General features: G+C 55.7%; 1 protein-coding gene across 1 annotated transcript in view; it reads left to right on the top strand.

Moving 5' to 3' along the window:
* The window catches only part of IGSF9B (immunoglobulin superfamily, member 9B), a 37,324-nt gene extending 24,110 nt beyond the window's left edge, over window positions 1-13,214 (top strand). The window contains exons 16-18 of the mRNA XM_011934738.1: window positions 589-2,244; window positions 9,801-9,922; window positions 12,483-13,214. Coding sequence (XP_011790128.1) covers window positions 589-2,244; window positions 9,801-9,922; window positions 12,483-12,691 — 1,987 coding nt within the window. The 3' untranslated portion in view covers window positions 12,692-13,214. The remainder of the gene's footprint in view (window positions 1-588; window positions 2,245-9,800; window positions 9,923-12,482) is intronic.
* Window positions 13,215-15,837: the final 2,623 nt, after the last annotated feature.

The following is a 15,837-nucleotide window of genomic DNA, read 5'->3' as shown; positions in this document are numbered from 1 at the left end:
GTTGTCCACACTGGTAGAGGGAGTGGCAGTGTAGATGATCCAAATTAGCCAGTAATCAGTTTCTCTTCAGCCTTGGAATGTATTTCTCTAGTGTTTTCCCACCCTAGCAGATTTGCCTCCTTAGTATGTATTGCTTAAGTTGATATTAAAGTGAGCTTGCTTGCCTTGAAAAGGGGGGAATGAAGCTGGAGGTATGCTTAGAGCACACCAGAGAGGGGGCAGGCCAGCACAAAAGTGGAGAGGGGAGTGTTCACTGGAAAGATGGATGATGCGGGGAGGCGGGGCTGGGTGCGGTGGCTCACCCCTGTAATCCTGGTGCTTTGGGAGGCTGAGGCGGGAGGATTGCTTGAGGCCGGGAGTTCAAGACCAGTCTGGGCAACATAGCAAGACCCCGTCTCTAAAAACAAAAAGGAGGATGCACATCCAGACAGTGGAGAGTTGATCAAAGCATTTCACACCACGATACGCAGCCAGTTTTCTTTAGCATGAGGATCCTGGGTGCTGGGTGGTTGCCGAGAGAGGGAAAGGAAGTCCTGGCCAGCACACTCCCCCACCTCATCCCCCCCCCGCTCTCACTCCTCTCTGCAGCTTGTCCTCTGGCAAGGTGAGCCCTGAGAGCATCCGCACGCTCCGGGCGCCGTCAGAATCCTCGGACGACCAGGGCCAGCCTGCGGCCAAGAGGATGCTGAGCCCCACCCGCGAGAAGGAGCTGTCGCTGTACAAGAAGACCAAGCGGGCCATCAGCAGCAAGAAGTACAGCGTGGCCAAAGCGGAGGCCGAGGCGGAGGCCACCACGCCCATCGAACTCATCAGCAGAGGCCCTGACGGCCGCTTCGTGATGGACCCTGCTGAGATGGAGCCCTCACTGAAGAGCAGGCGCATCGAGGGCTTCCCCTTCGCCGAGGAGACAGACATGTATCCCGAGTTCCGCCAGTCGGATGAGGAGAATGAGGACCCACTGGTGCCCACATCTGTGGCCGCCCTGAAGTCCCAGCTCACCCCTCTGTCATCCAGCCAGGAGTCCTACCTGCCACCACCAGCATACAGCCCTCGGTTCCAGCCCCGTGGGCTGGAGGGCCCCGGTGGCCTGGAAGGTCGGCTTCAGGCCACAGGCCAGGCCCGGCCCCCTGCCCCCCGGCCCTTCCACCACGGCCAGTATTATGGGTACCTCAGCAGCAGCAGCCCTGGGGAGGTGGAGCCGCCCCCATTCTACGTGCCAGAAGTGGGCAGCCCCCTGAGCTCCGTCATGTCGTCCCCGCCCCTGCACACCGAGGGGCCCTTTGGCCACCCTACCATCCCCGAGGAGAATGGAGAGAATGCATCCAACAGCACGCTGCCCTTGACTCAGACACCTACAGGAGGGCGCTCCCCTGAGCCCTGGGGCCGGCCAGAATTCCCCTTCGGGGGGCTGGAGACCCCAGCAATGATGTTCCCCCACCAGCTGCCACCCTGTGATGTGCCCGAGAGTCTGCAGCCCAAGGCCGGCCTCCCCCGAGGACTGCCCCCCACCTCCCTGCAGGTGCCCGCAGCCTACCCGGGCATCCTGTCTCTGGAGGCACCAAAGGGTTGGGCAGGCAAGTCGCCCGGCAGGGGCCCTGTCCCAGCGCCTCCCGCCGCCAAGTGGCAGGACAGACCTATGCAACCTCTGGTAAGCCAAGGGCAGCTGCGACATACAAGCCAAGGCATGGGCATACCTGTGCTGCCTTACCCCGAGCCGGCTGAGCCGGGGGCGCATGGCGGCCCCAGCACATTTGGCCTGGACACCCGGTGGTATGAGCCCCAGCCCCGGCCCCGGCCCAGCCCCCGGCAGGCCAGGCGTGCCGAGCCCAGTTTACATCAAGTGGTGCTACAGCCCTCCCGGCTCTCACCTCTGACCCAAAGCCCCCTCAGCTCCCGCACTGGCTCCCCTGAGCTCGCCGCCCGGGCCCGGCCTCGCCCGGGCCTCCTACAGCAGGCAGAGATGTCAGAGATCACCCTGCAGCCTCCTGCTGCAGTCAGCTTTTCTCGAAAGTCCACACCGTCCACGGGCTCCCCGACCCAGAGCAGCCGCAGCGGGAGTCCCAGCTACCGGCCCGCCATGGGCTTCACCACACTGGCCACAGGCTACCCTTCCCCTCCACCTGGCCCTGCCCCTGCTGGGCCTGGGGACAGCTTGGACGTGTTTGGACAGACGCCTTCCCCTCGAAGGATGGGGGAGGAACTGCTCCGACCAGAGCCCCCACCACCCACGTTACCTACTTCAGGGTGAGTGCGCCGCCTCTTCCACCACCCGCACCTGGTCAACTTCCTTCCCCACCCGCCTCGCCCTGCCCTCCACCCCGTCCATCCGCCCGGTGACAGGGCTTGTGTGGACATGCTGCACCAGCATCCCTCGGGAGAGGAGTTCTGGCCGCCGCGGCATTGGCAGGGTGCAGTCGCTGGGGTGGAGCGGGCCCACCTGCCCAGGTGCCCTGCCAGGAGCATGAGGCATCTTCTCCAGCAAGCCCTGAGCTCTCAGCGGGCGCACCACCTACCAGGGAGCAGCGGATCACAGCGAGTGCCCTTGCGGGGGTGGACCCCGTCCCTCTTGGAGTTGATGGCTCTCCGTGTTCCTGTGGTCCTGGCATCAGGCGGTGGTCCTGGGGGTTGCCCACACACCTCGTGTCTAGCCTCCTTTTCTTCCCCGGCCCCTCCTCCTTGTTAAGCAGGACCCCGGAGCCTGACTTCTCCAGACCACCAGGCCAGGGGCCTCCTGTTCCCAAACTCCTGGCCCTTAGCAGCCCTAGTGAGCGCCGGACTCCAGCCCCCTCCTCAGCCTCTCCTGGAGGCCCAGAGAAAAGTGTCAGGCCTTGTGACCATGTGCAGGACACGCCCCCCACCCCCACCTGTATACCTCGCAGGAAGCTGCAGAGAGACAGACAGACAAGCTCCGGCTATCAGCCCGCCTGAGAGAGCACTCTCTAAACTGTAGCAGCTGGTATTCCAGGTACCAGAGCCTGGACACCTGTCTATGCCTCTTCTTCTCTCATCCTTCTCCCCTGCCGTCCCTCCTCCTCCCCCTGCCCCCCTTCCTTCTCCAGTCAGTCTTTCTCTCTGCCTATCTTCCTTCCTCGCCATCGTCTTTGGGTTGACCCGACTTGCTCAGAAGAACTGGCCACGCCTCTGTAGTGCCCCTGGATACCCCGTCCTCCCGCCCTCTTCTCTCTCTCTTTCTCTCTCTGGTTCCGTCCTTTGGTCTCTCTTCTTGATGTAGCCGCCTGTGGAGGGAGCAGAGAGTTCCAGAGGAGGCTGGCCTGGTGGTAGGCAGGATGGGAGGTGGTCGAGGAGGAGGGAGCCCAGCGCCCTCCCCCTGCCCCGTCCCCCACCCTCCCTGGTACCTGGAAGTACAAGGTCACCTCCCACCCCCAGCCCCACCGCGGGCTGCTCCGGGGCGGTGAAGGGGGTGCGGAGCTTAGGGCGCAGGGAGGTGGAGGAGCCGCAGCCGCCGCCTCTGTCTGCGCGGGAGGTGCCGCGGCAGCCTTGTCTCTGTGCTTTGTGCGCGCTCAGCTCATCTGCTTCCTTCCATCGTGTCTGGGTCTCCGTCTCTCTCCTCCTCCCTCCCCCGCGCTCCGGCCTCGCCTGTCCGGTGCTCGCTGTGCCCCCCCCTGCTTCCCTCTGGGTGTGCGTGGGCGGTGCCCCCCGGCCGGTGTTGATAACTGCTTTGTTTCTGATTGATCTCAGCTATCTGGGCAGTGTTGTCGAGACAAGCCTCTCCTCAGCTCAATAGGTAAGGGAGCTCCTCGGCTGGGCGGGCGGGGGCGGGCAGGCGGACGGGGCTTCGGCCGGGCCATTGCTTCCTGGACAGGGGATCCAAACCATGTCCCCTCACCGCCCCGTGGGGTGGCCGCTGCCGCTCCTCGATCCCCACGGCTTCTGGGTTCCCCACATCGAGCCACGCTCGGCACCGCCTAGCTGCAGCTTCTGCCCCCCATCCCCATGTCCAGCCCCTCTAGAGCCCCCTGTGGCTCTCCTCACTCCGACGCCTTGCCAGCCTGCTGCCAGTACACCCAGGGCCTCCCACAGAAGCCCTGGGGCCCTGCATGCACCCCCGAAGGGGCCCAGAACGCCCGAGGTCTGCTTTGCATCTGTGCACCCTTGGGGACCTCTCTGGGGCCCCTCTGGTATCCAGGAGGAACCTCCCGCACCTGTTCTCCCAGCAGCCCCAGGCATAGCATCCCTTCTCCTGGGGTGGCTGGCCCCCACCAGCTTCTCGGGATCTTCGTGGTATTAGGCTCTCTCGAGGAGCACAAGGTTGGGATGAGCCCCACGTCTTCCCTGACAGTGGGGTCCTCCGCAGGGTCAGGTCCCTGCAGTCCTGCTGTAGGGAAAGGGTCTTAGGAGGACCTCCCCACGGGGAGGGGGCAGGCTTCCCCTGGGCAGACAGGCATTGAGCTGGCAAGAAGTGAAACCCCCCAGGGACCAGCACTGTGTCCCTCCCTCTGTCCCCGCAGTCGACCTCTCCTTGAGTGTCCTTCCAGGTGGAAGCCAAAGGAACTTGGGCATTCAGGGAGCCTTTGAGTCCCTCACAGAGACTCAGGGCCACCCGAAGCTCGCTCCCTCTCACAGTAGCCTAACAAGGTGCTGCCTGTCGCCACGGACCCTCTGCCCTGTGCCTGGGCACACACAGGCATTTGGGCACCTGCATGGGAGACAGCGAGCCTCCCATCCAGGTGCTTCTGGCTTCCCAGGCGAGGAGACAGTGCCTTCCCCACCTAGAGATGTCAAGGGAGGCTCATTTTCCTAACAAGGGCTATAATTCTCATTCAGTCCGAAGAGTGGCCTCCATAAAGAGGACTGCCCTGACATTTCTTTACCATCTGTAGCTATAAAATTGTCAGCAGCCCAGAGGCCCCGGAATTGTGGGTGAGGCTGTCTGGCATAGGGTGAGTGTGAGGGCTGTCAGGCAGCGTTTACGAGCTCACCTGCCCCGGGGCCCTCTTGCGGCCATAGACCCATTGGTCTTCCACCTTTCCCATCTCCTTCCCTCTCCCAGCTGTGACTCCTCCATGGCCCCCGGAGGTGTGGGAGCCCTAGACTAGCTCTCACCCCAGCTCCTGGAAATTCCTAGACTCCGCTCTCATGTGTTACTTCCTCGCCCCTTCGCTCAACTCCATTGACCCTCCCCTTTCTCAGTGTCCCCACTGTGCCAGATCCAAGAGAAGCCCACTCTCTTTTCACTGCTGTGGCAAACCCAGAAACCAGGGGCAGCGATGAGGGACCATCGTTTCTCTCCCGGGCCTGGCCAGCATCCCCAGCCTAGGAGAAAGAGACCCTCCCCGTCCTGAGTCAGCCCCTCAGTGCTGGGCTCTCCTGCCTGCTGGGAGCCTTCCCGGTACGGCTGCTGGGCCCTGGGGAGATGCAGGCTCTGTTCAGATGCTGTCTCCATGCTGCACCTTTGCATGTGCGCCCTCTTGGTCTTGCTTGGAGAAGTTGTGACAGCTCTTGTCCACGTGTGTTCTCGCTGTTTCTTTTCCCTTCAGTTCCTCTCCTGTTCCTTTGGCCCACATGTAGTTGTTGCCCCTGCCTCTCATCTTTTCTCTCTCCCTTTTTTCCTCCTCTTCCCAACTCCCTTCTCAACATGGGGAGTTGTATTGTGTGGACCTGTCCTTTCTGTGGACTGTGGGGAGACTGAGCCAATTCTTAGCTCCCGTCTGAGCCTAGTGGTGCCCTGTCCTCACCTCTCCTTCCACTCGCTTTCCCGTTCAGGCTGTCACTGCAGGGAGGCAGGTGGAACTGGAGCATGGAGTGGCCCCTGTCCTGGGTCAGCCGTAGGAAGGAGCCCCTTTGGAAACAAGCCTCTGTCAGGTTCTGAGGCAGAGCACTGGTCTGAGCCCAGCCCCACAGAAGGGTTCCATCTTGCGGTCAGTGGGGCGGGTTCAGACCTCCAGACTCCTGTAGTGGACCCACCCTTTCCCTTGCTATGGCCTGTCTGTGAGTGGCTTTCCTCTGCCTCCATCAGGGTATAATCAGGCAGGTGGTGTTTGCTCTCAGATGATTAGAAGAGGAAGAAAATGCCCGTCAAGCCACTGATTCAGCCTGTTGGCCAGGGAACACCTGAACAGGGCCATAGTGGTCAGCTCATGGGCGCTGAGCTAAGGAAATGTGCAGGGGGTTTGACTTTCCCTGTCCTGAGGCTTGCCTCCACTTTGATGTGGCTGCATCTTTCCTCAGCTCTTCTGGGTAAGCTGAGAGCTAAGCAGATAACACCTCCTGGGCTACCTGGTGATGATTTGGGTTGCCTATGGATTTTTTGAAAAGAGAAAAAGTATTGGCTGGGTGTGGTGGCTCATGCCTATAATTCTAGCACTTTGGCAAGCCAAGGAGGGCAGATCTCTTGAGTCCAGGAGATCGAGGCCAGCCTGGGCAACATAGTGAAGCCCTATCTCTACAAAAAATACAAAAAATAGATGGGCATAGTGGCACATGCCTATAGTCCCAGCTCCTTCGGGGGCTGAGGTGGAAAGATCATCTGAGATGGGGAGGTTGAGGCAGCAGTGAGCTGAGATTGCGCCACTCTACTCCAGCCTGGGCGACAGAGACCCTGTCTCAAAAAAAAAAAAAAAAAAAAAAAGAGAGAAGTAAGTTCCAGGCAATTGTTGGTAGTTCTGTACTGTAAAAATCACCTCTGTGCCAAGGCTTTGAGGCCCTCATCTTACAGTAATCCCCTGACTTCCTGGAAGAAGGGGAGCCCCAGGGTTCGTAGCATTCCTGCGTGCTTTAGAGCAGTATAGGCTGTTTGGGAAGAGAGCTGTGACCTTAAATTCTTGGAGAGCCCAGGACTGGCTTCTGGTGTAATGGGGTCATCTATGGATCAAACTTAGATTTACCTGACAGCTGAATTCCAGGGATAGGATGGAGTTGCTTCACTGAAGCTTCCCATCTGAGACATTGGCACCAGGAGCTCCATGACCAAAGGGTCCCAGGTGGGGCTGGCATTGGCAGCAAACATGGTCACCTTTCCTAAAACAGGGAGGCAATTCGATTGCCCGGGGCTTTACATGCAGTTCGTAAAATCTGTTAGATCACGTTCTATGCGTCTTTTCTGTACCATGTGCCAAAAATAGACTCGTTTTGCCTGCCCCGCTTCCTCCCTCCTGTTCTGCCAGACACTAGCTTTTGTTTTTTCCTCCTGCACTGGGTGAGGGTCATGGTGTGTCCAGAGCCTTCTTTGTCTTGTGGCCATGCTTCCGTGCTGAGCCCAGAGCTACACAGGTGGACAACAGGTGTCCTGGAAGGGCTGGAGCTTGGCTGTTTCTCAAGGGAAAATCGGCTGCTTCTGGTTACTGGATCATTACTGTTTGGGAATTTTTGTGTGAAGATAGAACTTAAGCAGGCTCCTCTATAGCCCTGGTCTGTCTTACCGGGGCTATTCCACCAAAGCACAGAATGTCAGTGCTAGCTTCAAGTACGCTGCAAGGCATATCTGTTTCTCAGGTGTGGGGGCGATGCCATGCTTTTCTTCTTTGGAGCTGCTCTACCTGTGTTGATTGGGAAGACGTTGGAAGGGCAGTTGAGAGGTGAGCCTAACGTTAAGAGTCGTGGCTCTGTCCCACGATGACTGGATTATTCGACAGGTTGCTTACCTCTCTAAACTTCAGTGTCTCCATCTGAAAAATGGGGGCATTGTAGTATTTACCTCTTAGGTTTGCTGTAGAGATTACAGGCAATTACTGTACAGCAGTGCCTGCTGTGGTAAGTGGTAAATCAATGCTAGATAAAAATGACAACAGTGATAAGATGTGGATTCTAACCATCGTATCACCCCTGGAAGTTTCACCTAGCTTGAAGAATCCCTAACAGTTTCCAGGGCACCCTGTACCCGTTTCTCTCGTGCTCCTGCAGTCTCCCTGGATGACGTTGGAGACTCCTGTTCTTGCTGGCCAGGTGCCTCCCTGACCACACGCTGCTCACCCTGTGTGGTCCTCCTGAAGAGGCCGGCCAGGAGACAGAGATCGACGGAATAGGTGGATTCACTCTGACTTTCCTTGTAGGCAGCATGAAGAAGCCTCGGTCGAGGATGAGAAGGGGTGAGGATGTGCCTTCCACACTGGCAAGGTGTGCCCCTCCCGCCCGGGCACCTGCACCCTTTGTCTGCCTTCCCGCTTCCTTCCCAGCTGCTGCTGTGCTGTAGGATCTCTCTGGGCAGACTGGCATGTTGGGTCACTTCTTCACGAGAGGGCTGTGTGTGCCTGTGTGTGCACGTAAGGGACCCTGTGTGTCCTTCTCAGCTCTGCTGTCAGGGGCTATGGAAAGTCAAGAGGTTGATCCTGACCTGAACTTTTGAGGGAGCCTTTTGAAACTTTATGGACTAAAGTACTAGAGAACGATGACATCCCCCAGGAAGATGGAGGTCACTGCATTGCCAGTGCATGCAGGAAACCCCAGAGACCAGAGGCTTATCTGCATTTAGTGTGTAAGTCTCCTCTTCCTGCCTTGCTGCCAAGATACTTGATGTTTTGGAGAAGAGGCTGCAGGTTTCCTATCCCTCTTAACTTTTTTTTTAACCTCAGACCTCTTGACCTTTGGGGTCTTCTTTTGCCCTCACAGCATTGTCTGTCCTACCTCTTTTAATCAGGACTTTCTAAAAACTGTTTGCAATGGTGATAGGGGAGGGAGGTGGGGGGTCCAGGAGAAGAAGAGCGAGGCCCGCCCATCCGCCTTAGCCCCAGAGCGTCCCTGCTTCTCTGATTGCGTGCTAATGCCAGCGCTGGTGGGAAGACAGAGTGACCTGTCTCTTTCTCTTTCCCCTTCATTCCTCAGGCTCCGCAGTGGGTTACTTTGAGAAGAAATGGCATTGAGAACATGTCTTTTAGGTTTTCCTCTTTTATGACTCTTGAAAGATTCTCTCCAGTATGCACCGAGTGTCACAGGCGGCCTGTCCTCTCAGCTCTCTTGGCTCCCCTGTGTACCTGGGCTGCTGCACGGGTGTGGCCAGACCGTGGACGCTGTCCTAACTGTGCAGTTGATCCACCAGGCAAGTGACCATCAGGATGCAGGAAGAGAGGCCAGTACACTTCTGTTCCAACAACCTCGTTTCTCTGTCGAATCCTAAAATCCAGAGGTTCACCACGTTCTTGTTACAGACAGCAAGGGCTCTGGGAGGCTACCAGATTTGGTTGTTCTGCCGTCATCTCCTGCCACCTTCTCCTGTTTTCTTACATGGCCGAGGAGAGCTGAGCCTCGTCTGCAGAGCTGAGGAGACACTGCCCTGAAAATGTTGGTATATGACAAGAACTCGCTGCTGTAAGCTGCTGCTGTGCTGCGGGAATCTTGCAGCTGCAGGAGAAGCAGCTGGGGTCTGGGTTTCTCGCTTAGCACCCCCTTTTCTGGAGATGGAGGATGGTTCACTGGGATGGGAGCTGCTTGCCCCCTGCTCTAATATGCCCTTTTACTTTCCATGCAAAGGTCTTGATGGTGGTGATTTCTAGGAACTCCAGACGTTGAGCCTACTTCTGTCTCTGACACTGAATACATCCCAGCTTGAGTTACATGGGAAGGGGCTTCCTGTTAAAGTCTCTCTCTCCCTTTGCTAGGGTCTGCTGATGGCTCTGCAGGTTGGCTTCCAACCGAGGTGGGCCACGCTCCTGGAGCTTTCTACTGGGTTTTCTTCTTTCCAGGAGCAATAGAAAGGCGGGTGTCATGGAGCCATCGTGGGCACCCTGGGCTCTGTGGGACTGAACTCTGACCTTCTATGGGTCAGCTGCTTGGCTTCCTTCCAGTCCCTCTTCCAAAGCCTCACACATCCGGGAGCTGACCTGTGGCTCTCTGGTTGTCCTTTCCAGAACACTTCCACCTGCACCCGGGAACGCTGCTGCACCTGAGAGGCTGGAGGCTCTGAAATACCAACGGATAAAGAAGCCCAAAAAGTCATCCAAGGGCTCTTCGAAGTCAAAGAAACGATCCGGTAAATGATGGGCAGAGGCCCGCCCCACTTCTCCCACCTTGCCTTGCCGTTGTCAGGAGGATGACTGGGCTCAGGGTCCCAACCCTGGGCTTTCTCTAGAATTGAATCCACAAGCTTCTCTTGTCCTTTCTTTTTTAACACTATTTTTCAAGCAATACACGAACATGATTTTAATATACAAAATGAGAAAGATAAGCAGAATCTATCTGATTGCCCTCCCAATGTGTTTCCACTCACCTGGAGAACTGTCATTTTCAGCGTATGTGCCTTCAGAACCTTTTCTGTGCCTACAGCTTCAGAAAATGTATCCTATTGTTTTAGTGTGTTTTCAAACAACACAAATAGTACAGATATATTTTTCCACTCTGCCGTTCACCTTGCACGTATCTCCTTACTTACTTCCCCTCTATCATTTCAGGCCTTCTAGGGAACATAGGCATGACGGGGCCCCATGTGGAGCTCAGGGTACATTGCAGCCTGGGCCCAGCCTCTGCAGGTTGGCTGCACTCTTCTCAGTGAGATCGAGTAAAGGAAGCCTCCTTACCCCACAGAGAGGGCGCCTCTATCGAAGTATGTCCGATGTGTGTCTTGCAGGGATAGGTAGCTTCTGAGTGCAAAACGAATGTAGCCCTCTTTAAGACTAGAAAATTCTTTAATGTTTGTTAAAAACCCTCTTTTCATGAATGGTTTTAGGAGTGTTGTGGCAGGCTGTCAAGGAAGAGTGCTGAACAGTTTCTTTGCAGATCTTTGATAACTGTTGTACAGTAACTCTCCTTATAGACAAGATTATGGGAGAGTGTTATACAGAAATTCAGAGCCCCATGAATCTCTGGGAGACGGTGATCACTTATGATCACTTAGCCTTTGGCTGGTACTAGTATCCTCTCAGTTTACAGATGGAAATACCGTGGCAGAGAAAAAGAAAATGATGTTTTTAGGGCCTGGGTTAGAAATTGGAGCTCAAAGCTGCATTTTCAACCAATTTAAGCCCATTCTTAACCCGTTTAAGACCCATCAATATATATTTTTTATATATGTATAACTTACGTATTTCTTTGTTGCAAAAAAAAAAAGTCACATCAGAGACCTGCGTTCTCTCTTGTTCTGATGGCAGTGGTCCTGTTACCAGTTCTATGTTGGCATCTCCCAAATGTCTGTCTTTAGCCCAGGTCCCTTCCCTGAGGTCATGGCTCATCTTTCCAGTTGCCAGCTGAATGTGCACGTGGGTGTTTCATACGCCTTGACGATGTCTAAAGCAGAGTTACTGATCAGCCTCTCCAGGTCTGCTCCTCCTCAGCTCTTCCTCAGTTTAATCACTAGCACTGGTGCCCCCTGGGGTGTCAGGCCCTTTAATTCCCAGATTCTTCCCTTGCCTTCGCATCTTACGTCGAGCCCACTAGGTAACACCTGTTAGCTCAGCCTTTGCAACATATCCTGAAGCTGGCCACTTTCCGTTGTCTCTATTGCTAACTCTATGTTCTGAGTCACTGTCTGTCCCACCTTGACTAGTGCAGTACCTTGTGACTGGTGCTCCAGCCCCATCCTTGTACCTTGCACCACAGATTCCACACACCGCCACCACAGCAAGCTGTAGGACACGCAGCAGCATCCTCTCAGTCACGAACGCACACGTGCAGGCATGCGCACACACACACTTCTTAAAACCTTCCAGAAGATTCCCATCGTAACCAGAACAGATTTCAAGCTCCTAGATGCCCTGCCTGTTTTTCTTGCCTCACTCTTTTCCAACTGAGATGACCTCCCTTCTATATTGGGGACACACCACATTTACCCTTAACTTGGGGCTTGCACAAATGCCATTACTTCTGTTGGGAATAATAATTTTTCTTCAGATCTGTAGAAGGCTTATAATTTAAGGCGCAATTCAAGTGTTAACCCTTTAAGGAGCGGAGTAGTGCCTTAGTTGACTCTATTTGATCTTTGTAGTATTTTCACTAACTGCAAATTTTATTTCTGTACTTTTAAAGTCTAGACAGTTTGTCTCTTCCTGTGCACCCTAACATGGATGCATAGTCTTTGAAGACAGCAAAGGCATTTCCGCTTAATCTTCAGAAGGGCCATAAGACAGAGGAGAGGCCTGGGCACTCGAGGAAGGGTCAAGGCCTGACTGTTGCATGGAATTAAAATATTGTATAAAGTCAGTCATTGCTTGGGGCAGATGAGAAAGATGCCCTGAGTCCCAGCCTGTTCCTCCCTGATCCCCAGTCCTTAGAATGATGCCTAGTACTCAAGAGGCACTAAAATAAATATCTGTAGACTGATTGAGAAAGAAATGAATGAGAAAGAAAATCCTCTCCATTCCACTTTCTTAACTCCTATTCCAGTGAAGGAGCAGGGTCAGGTTGCTGGTTGCCTTAGCAGAAAACAAAGTGGTTTCTCTGCAGCAATTCGTTCTGGTCTCTCTAGACTCAGGTTGATTCCTTTGTTTCAACATTAGAATCCCGGAACATATGCAGGTGGAAAAGGTGAGCAGGCTGCGTTCTTCCTTTTCATCCGCTTGCTTTTCTTCTCTTTTGCGTCCCTCTTCCTTTCTCCCTAGACGGTTCTGCCTCCCAGGCTCAGCAGCTTCCCAACTCTCAGGTTCTGTGGCCCGATGAAGCTGTCTGCCTCCGAAAGAAGAAGAGACATTCTCGTCCTGACCCCTTTGCCCGGCTCTCAGACTTGTGCCACCGCCAGCTTCCGGAAGACCAGACAGCGATTCTCAACAGTGTGGACCACGATGACCCCGGCCATGCCACTTTGCTGTGACTCCACCCCAGCCTAGGTGTCCCCGGGGCGAGGTTGCCGGGCTCAGGCAGGGAGGGCCGCCGTGTGGGGGTGTGTCCTCCTCCGCCTGCCAAGGACGGCCCGGATCTTTGTCCTGCACGCCCCCTCTTTTGCCAGAGCGGGCGTCTCCCTCCAGATTCTGGCCACCTGTCTTCAGGACGGAGGGCGGGCAGACCTTCCACCTGTGGGTCGAGGTCAGGAAGTGGATTGGAGACTGGGCAACACCTGTCTCCTCCCCTCCGCCCCCTGCTTCACTAGGTTGATTTTTCTCATCTCTTCCACTCTCTTTGGAAGTGAAGAGGAAAGCAACGGCTTTTACTGCTCTCTGCTTCTGTTTCAGTTTTTCAAGTCCTGGAAGAAGGCTGGACTTAACTTAATGTCCATCTTCCACACCCCCACATATGTATAGATATAGATACAGATGCATATGTCTGTAGTGTGTGGGTTTCTCTGTGTGTGTGTGTATATATATATATATACATATATATATGTACATCGAGGCAAAGTGCTGTTGCTCTCTGTGGTCAGTGGAGGCAGGAGGAGGAGGGCAGTGGTCAGCTGGGGTTTGCGATCAGCGCTGGCTGCACATTGGCCAGGTGCTTGACGTCTGTCTTGGGGGATTCTTTCTCTTGAAACAGGATCCACGCCTCTCAGCTGAATTCTCCATTTGTCTCCTACCTTCTCCCACCCAGAGGAGAAATGGGGCCTTGCTGTGATTACTGGCTGCCTTCTATGGGGGTTCAGCAATGAGTTACTGCAGAACTAAATTCAAGCCTTTATTTCTTGGTTCCTGGGTGAAGAAGGGGTGGCCAGGCACCCAGACCTGCATCTTTCTTCCTTCCAGCACGGCTTACGCTGCAGAAGTAGAGGCTCCTCAGCCATGGGGCTAAAGCAAGCCCCTGGTGCACAAATCCAGCTCATCCATCGGCACCCTTCCGCCCAGCCAGGCCGTGAGCTCTGTGGCCAAGGGCTCCCCCACCGCAGAGCCACCTGTGCTAGCGCCAAGCTGCCGGCTCTATTTATACCGTCTCCGGCTCAGCACTCTGCAGTGCTGTTCCACAGCGGCTGATTGGATCCTCCTTTGCTTTTGTGGGAGCTAATTCTCCAGATTGATTAATTACCACTTGTGCGGAGCCGCCTGTGGCTTTCCCATACTCACCATGTGCTGCCTGCCGACTCTTCTCTGCCTTGGGGCCTTCCTCCTCCCATGGACCTGAGCTCCAGGAGGATGGGCTCAGGTGAAGCCAGGGCGCCTGGGGCCTGGGACGCTCTGGATCCCGCCCTCTTTGCCCAGTTCTATTCTGTGGCTGAGGCATAGGAATGAAGGCGGGAGGGGTGGTGAGTAGGGTCTGGGCACTGACTCTTCCTCTGCCAAAGTCTTGTCCTGGTTCAAACTCTTAGCATCCAGAAGCTTCATGAGGTCATCTTCCCACTAAGATGTCTCTCTGCCCGTAAGACATGGTGCTGCCCAAGGACAGGGCAGAAGGCCCCGAGGGCGGGCTGGAGGGCAGATCTGCCCCTCCCCCACTCTGTGTAGGAGCCCCGCTTCTGGCTTGGCTTAGAATGAAGGTTCCTTGAAGTATTTCCTTCTTGGTGCTGCTGTCTTGGTGGGTTTGGGGGCGCCCACCTCTCCCGAGTTCCCTGCTTGGATGTGAGCCATGGCAGCACTGGACAGCTTCTGCTGGTCTCATGCAGCTGCCATGGGCTTGGCCCAGTGACCTCGCAGGATGAGGCCTTGGATGGCTGCTGTCTCTTCTTGGCATTTCCGTCTTAGGGGACGGACTTCTTCTCTGCCACACAGGCCCTGGTCCTTCCTTTCACCCAGGGAGCTGAGGACCAGCTCCACCCTTGAGGTTTACTGTGCTAGTCACACCACCGCAGTTCCTTTCTGAACACGTCTGAAGGGCTCATGGTAAGAGAGGCACAAAGGGGCTTCTGAGACTGGGCTGTGCACCCTTGGGGTGGAACCTGGGCCTTCCAGTTGATGTGCATGTCTGGGGCATTGGAATCCATTTGACCACTGAGCAACAGCTCTGCAAGGTGGAAGAGCACACGACTCTTCGGGTTCTTTTTTCCTGGTGGCACACCCTCTGCCCCCGTGCCGTGACATGCTGCTCACTCGGACGTCTCTCCTGGGGGATGATGGGAGCCAGCTTACCTGAGGTGTTGGGGTGGGAGGTGGCGGCTCACCGCAAGCTGACGTGCAGCCTTTGTGCACTGGCAGTGTGGGGTTTCTCTCCCAGAGGAGCTCAGGGGGGCTCATCCAGGCCCTGGGATGCACTGGGATGTGGGCATCAGGCTGTCAGCCTTCAGGATGAATTTGGCCAACTTTTCTGAGCAGCATCCTGAGAATTCCAGCCCTCAGGTTAGAAAAGAAGAGGAGATGATGAGGTAGAAGGCTTTGCTGCTTTTGGATGTCATGAGAGGCTGAGATGCTCAGGCTGTGGCTGTACCTTCCAGGGCACCCCTGTGCTAACCAAGGTGCTGACTCCTTCTCTGCTTTCCTCTGGCAGTGCCCATGACCTCAGCACATAGACCCAATGCGGGGGGCCGTGCTTTTCGCTGGTCACTGAATGGCCATTGTGCTGTGGCTTCCCTGGCTAGGGCAAGGACGTCAGGTCTACCTATCTCTCAGTGGCCTGCCACTCATTCAGCCCCCATGAGGGCTTCCTCCTGTGACCGTGCCCTCGGAGGCCAGCAGCCCTCCTGCACCCGTGGACAGCCATGGAAATTGGTGGAACACCCCTGTCCGTGGGATAGAGGGTGAAGATGTCACAGGCACAAGCGTAGGTGCTCGGTGTGGGCGTGTGTGACAGCGTGGTTGTGAACATGTGCGTGATGGAGCTATAGCCACCGCTAGGGACCAATGTCCTTCATAGTCTGCCTTAGAACAATGGCAGTGACTACTGACCAGCTTCTTAGGACCAGCTTCTTAGGACTTCTGCACTCACTCTGTGGGAGATCACGCTTTCCAAACTTCCCCTTTTACCGTCGGGCAGCCTTGCAGTAGACACGGCTCAGATGCAAACCTGCTCCTGTGTCTCAGATGTCTGTCTGCCTCTTCAGGATTGTGGCTGAGAACGGTGGCTATTGCAGTGTCAGGTGACCCACAGACCAGGTAGAGGGTG

Source organism: Colobus angolensis, unplaced genomic scaffold (assembly GCF_000951035.1).
Source record: "Colobus angolensis palliatus isolate OR3802 unplaced genomic scaffold, Cang.pa_1.0 Scaffold137, whole genome shotgun sequence".
Classification (NCBI taxonomy): Eukaryota; Metazoa; Chordata; class Mammalia; order Primates; family Cercopithecidae; genus Colobus; species Colobus angolensis.
The sequence above is the reverse complement of the archived record's forward strand: the minus strand, read 5'-3'. Positions and strand labels throughout refer to the sequence as shown.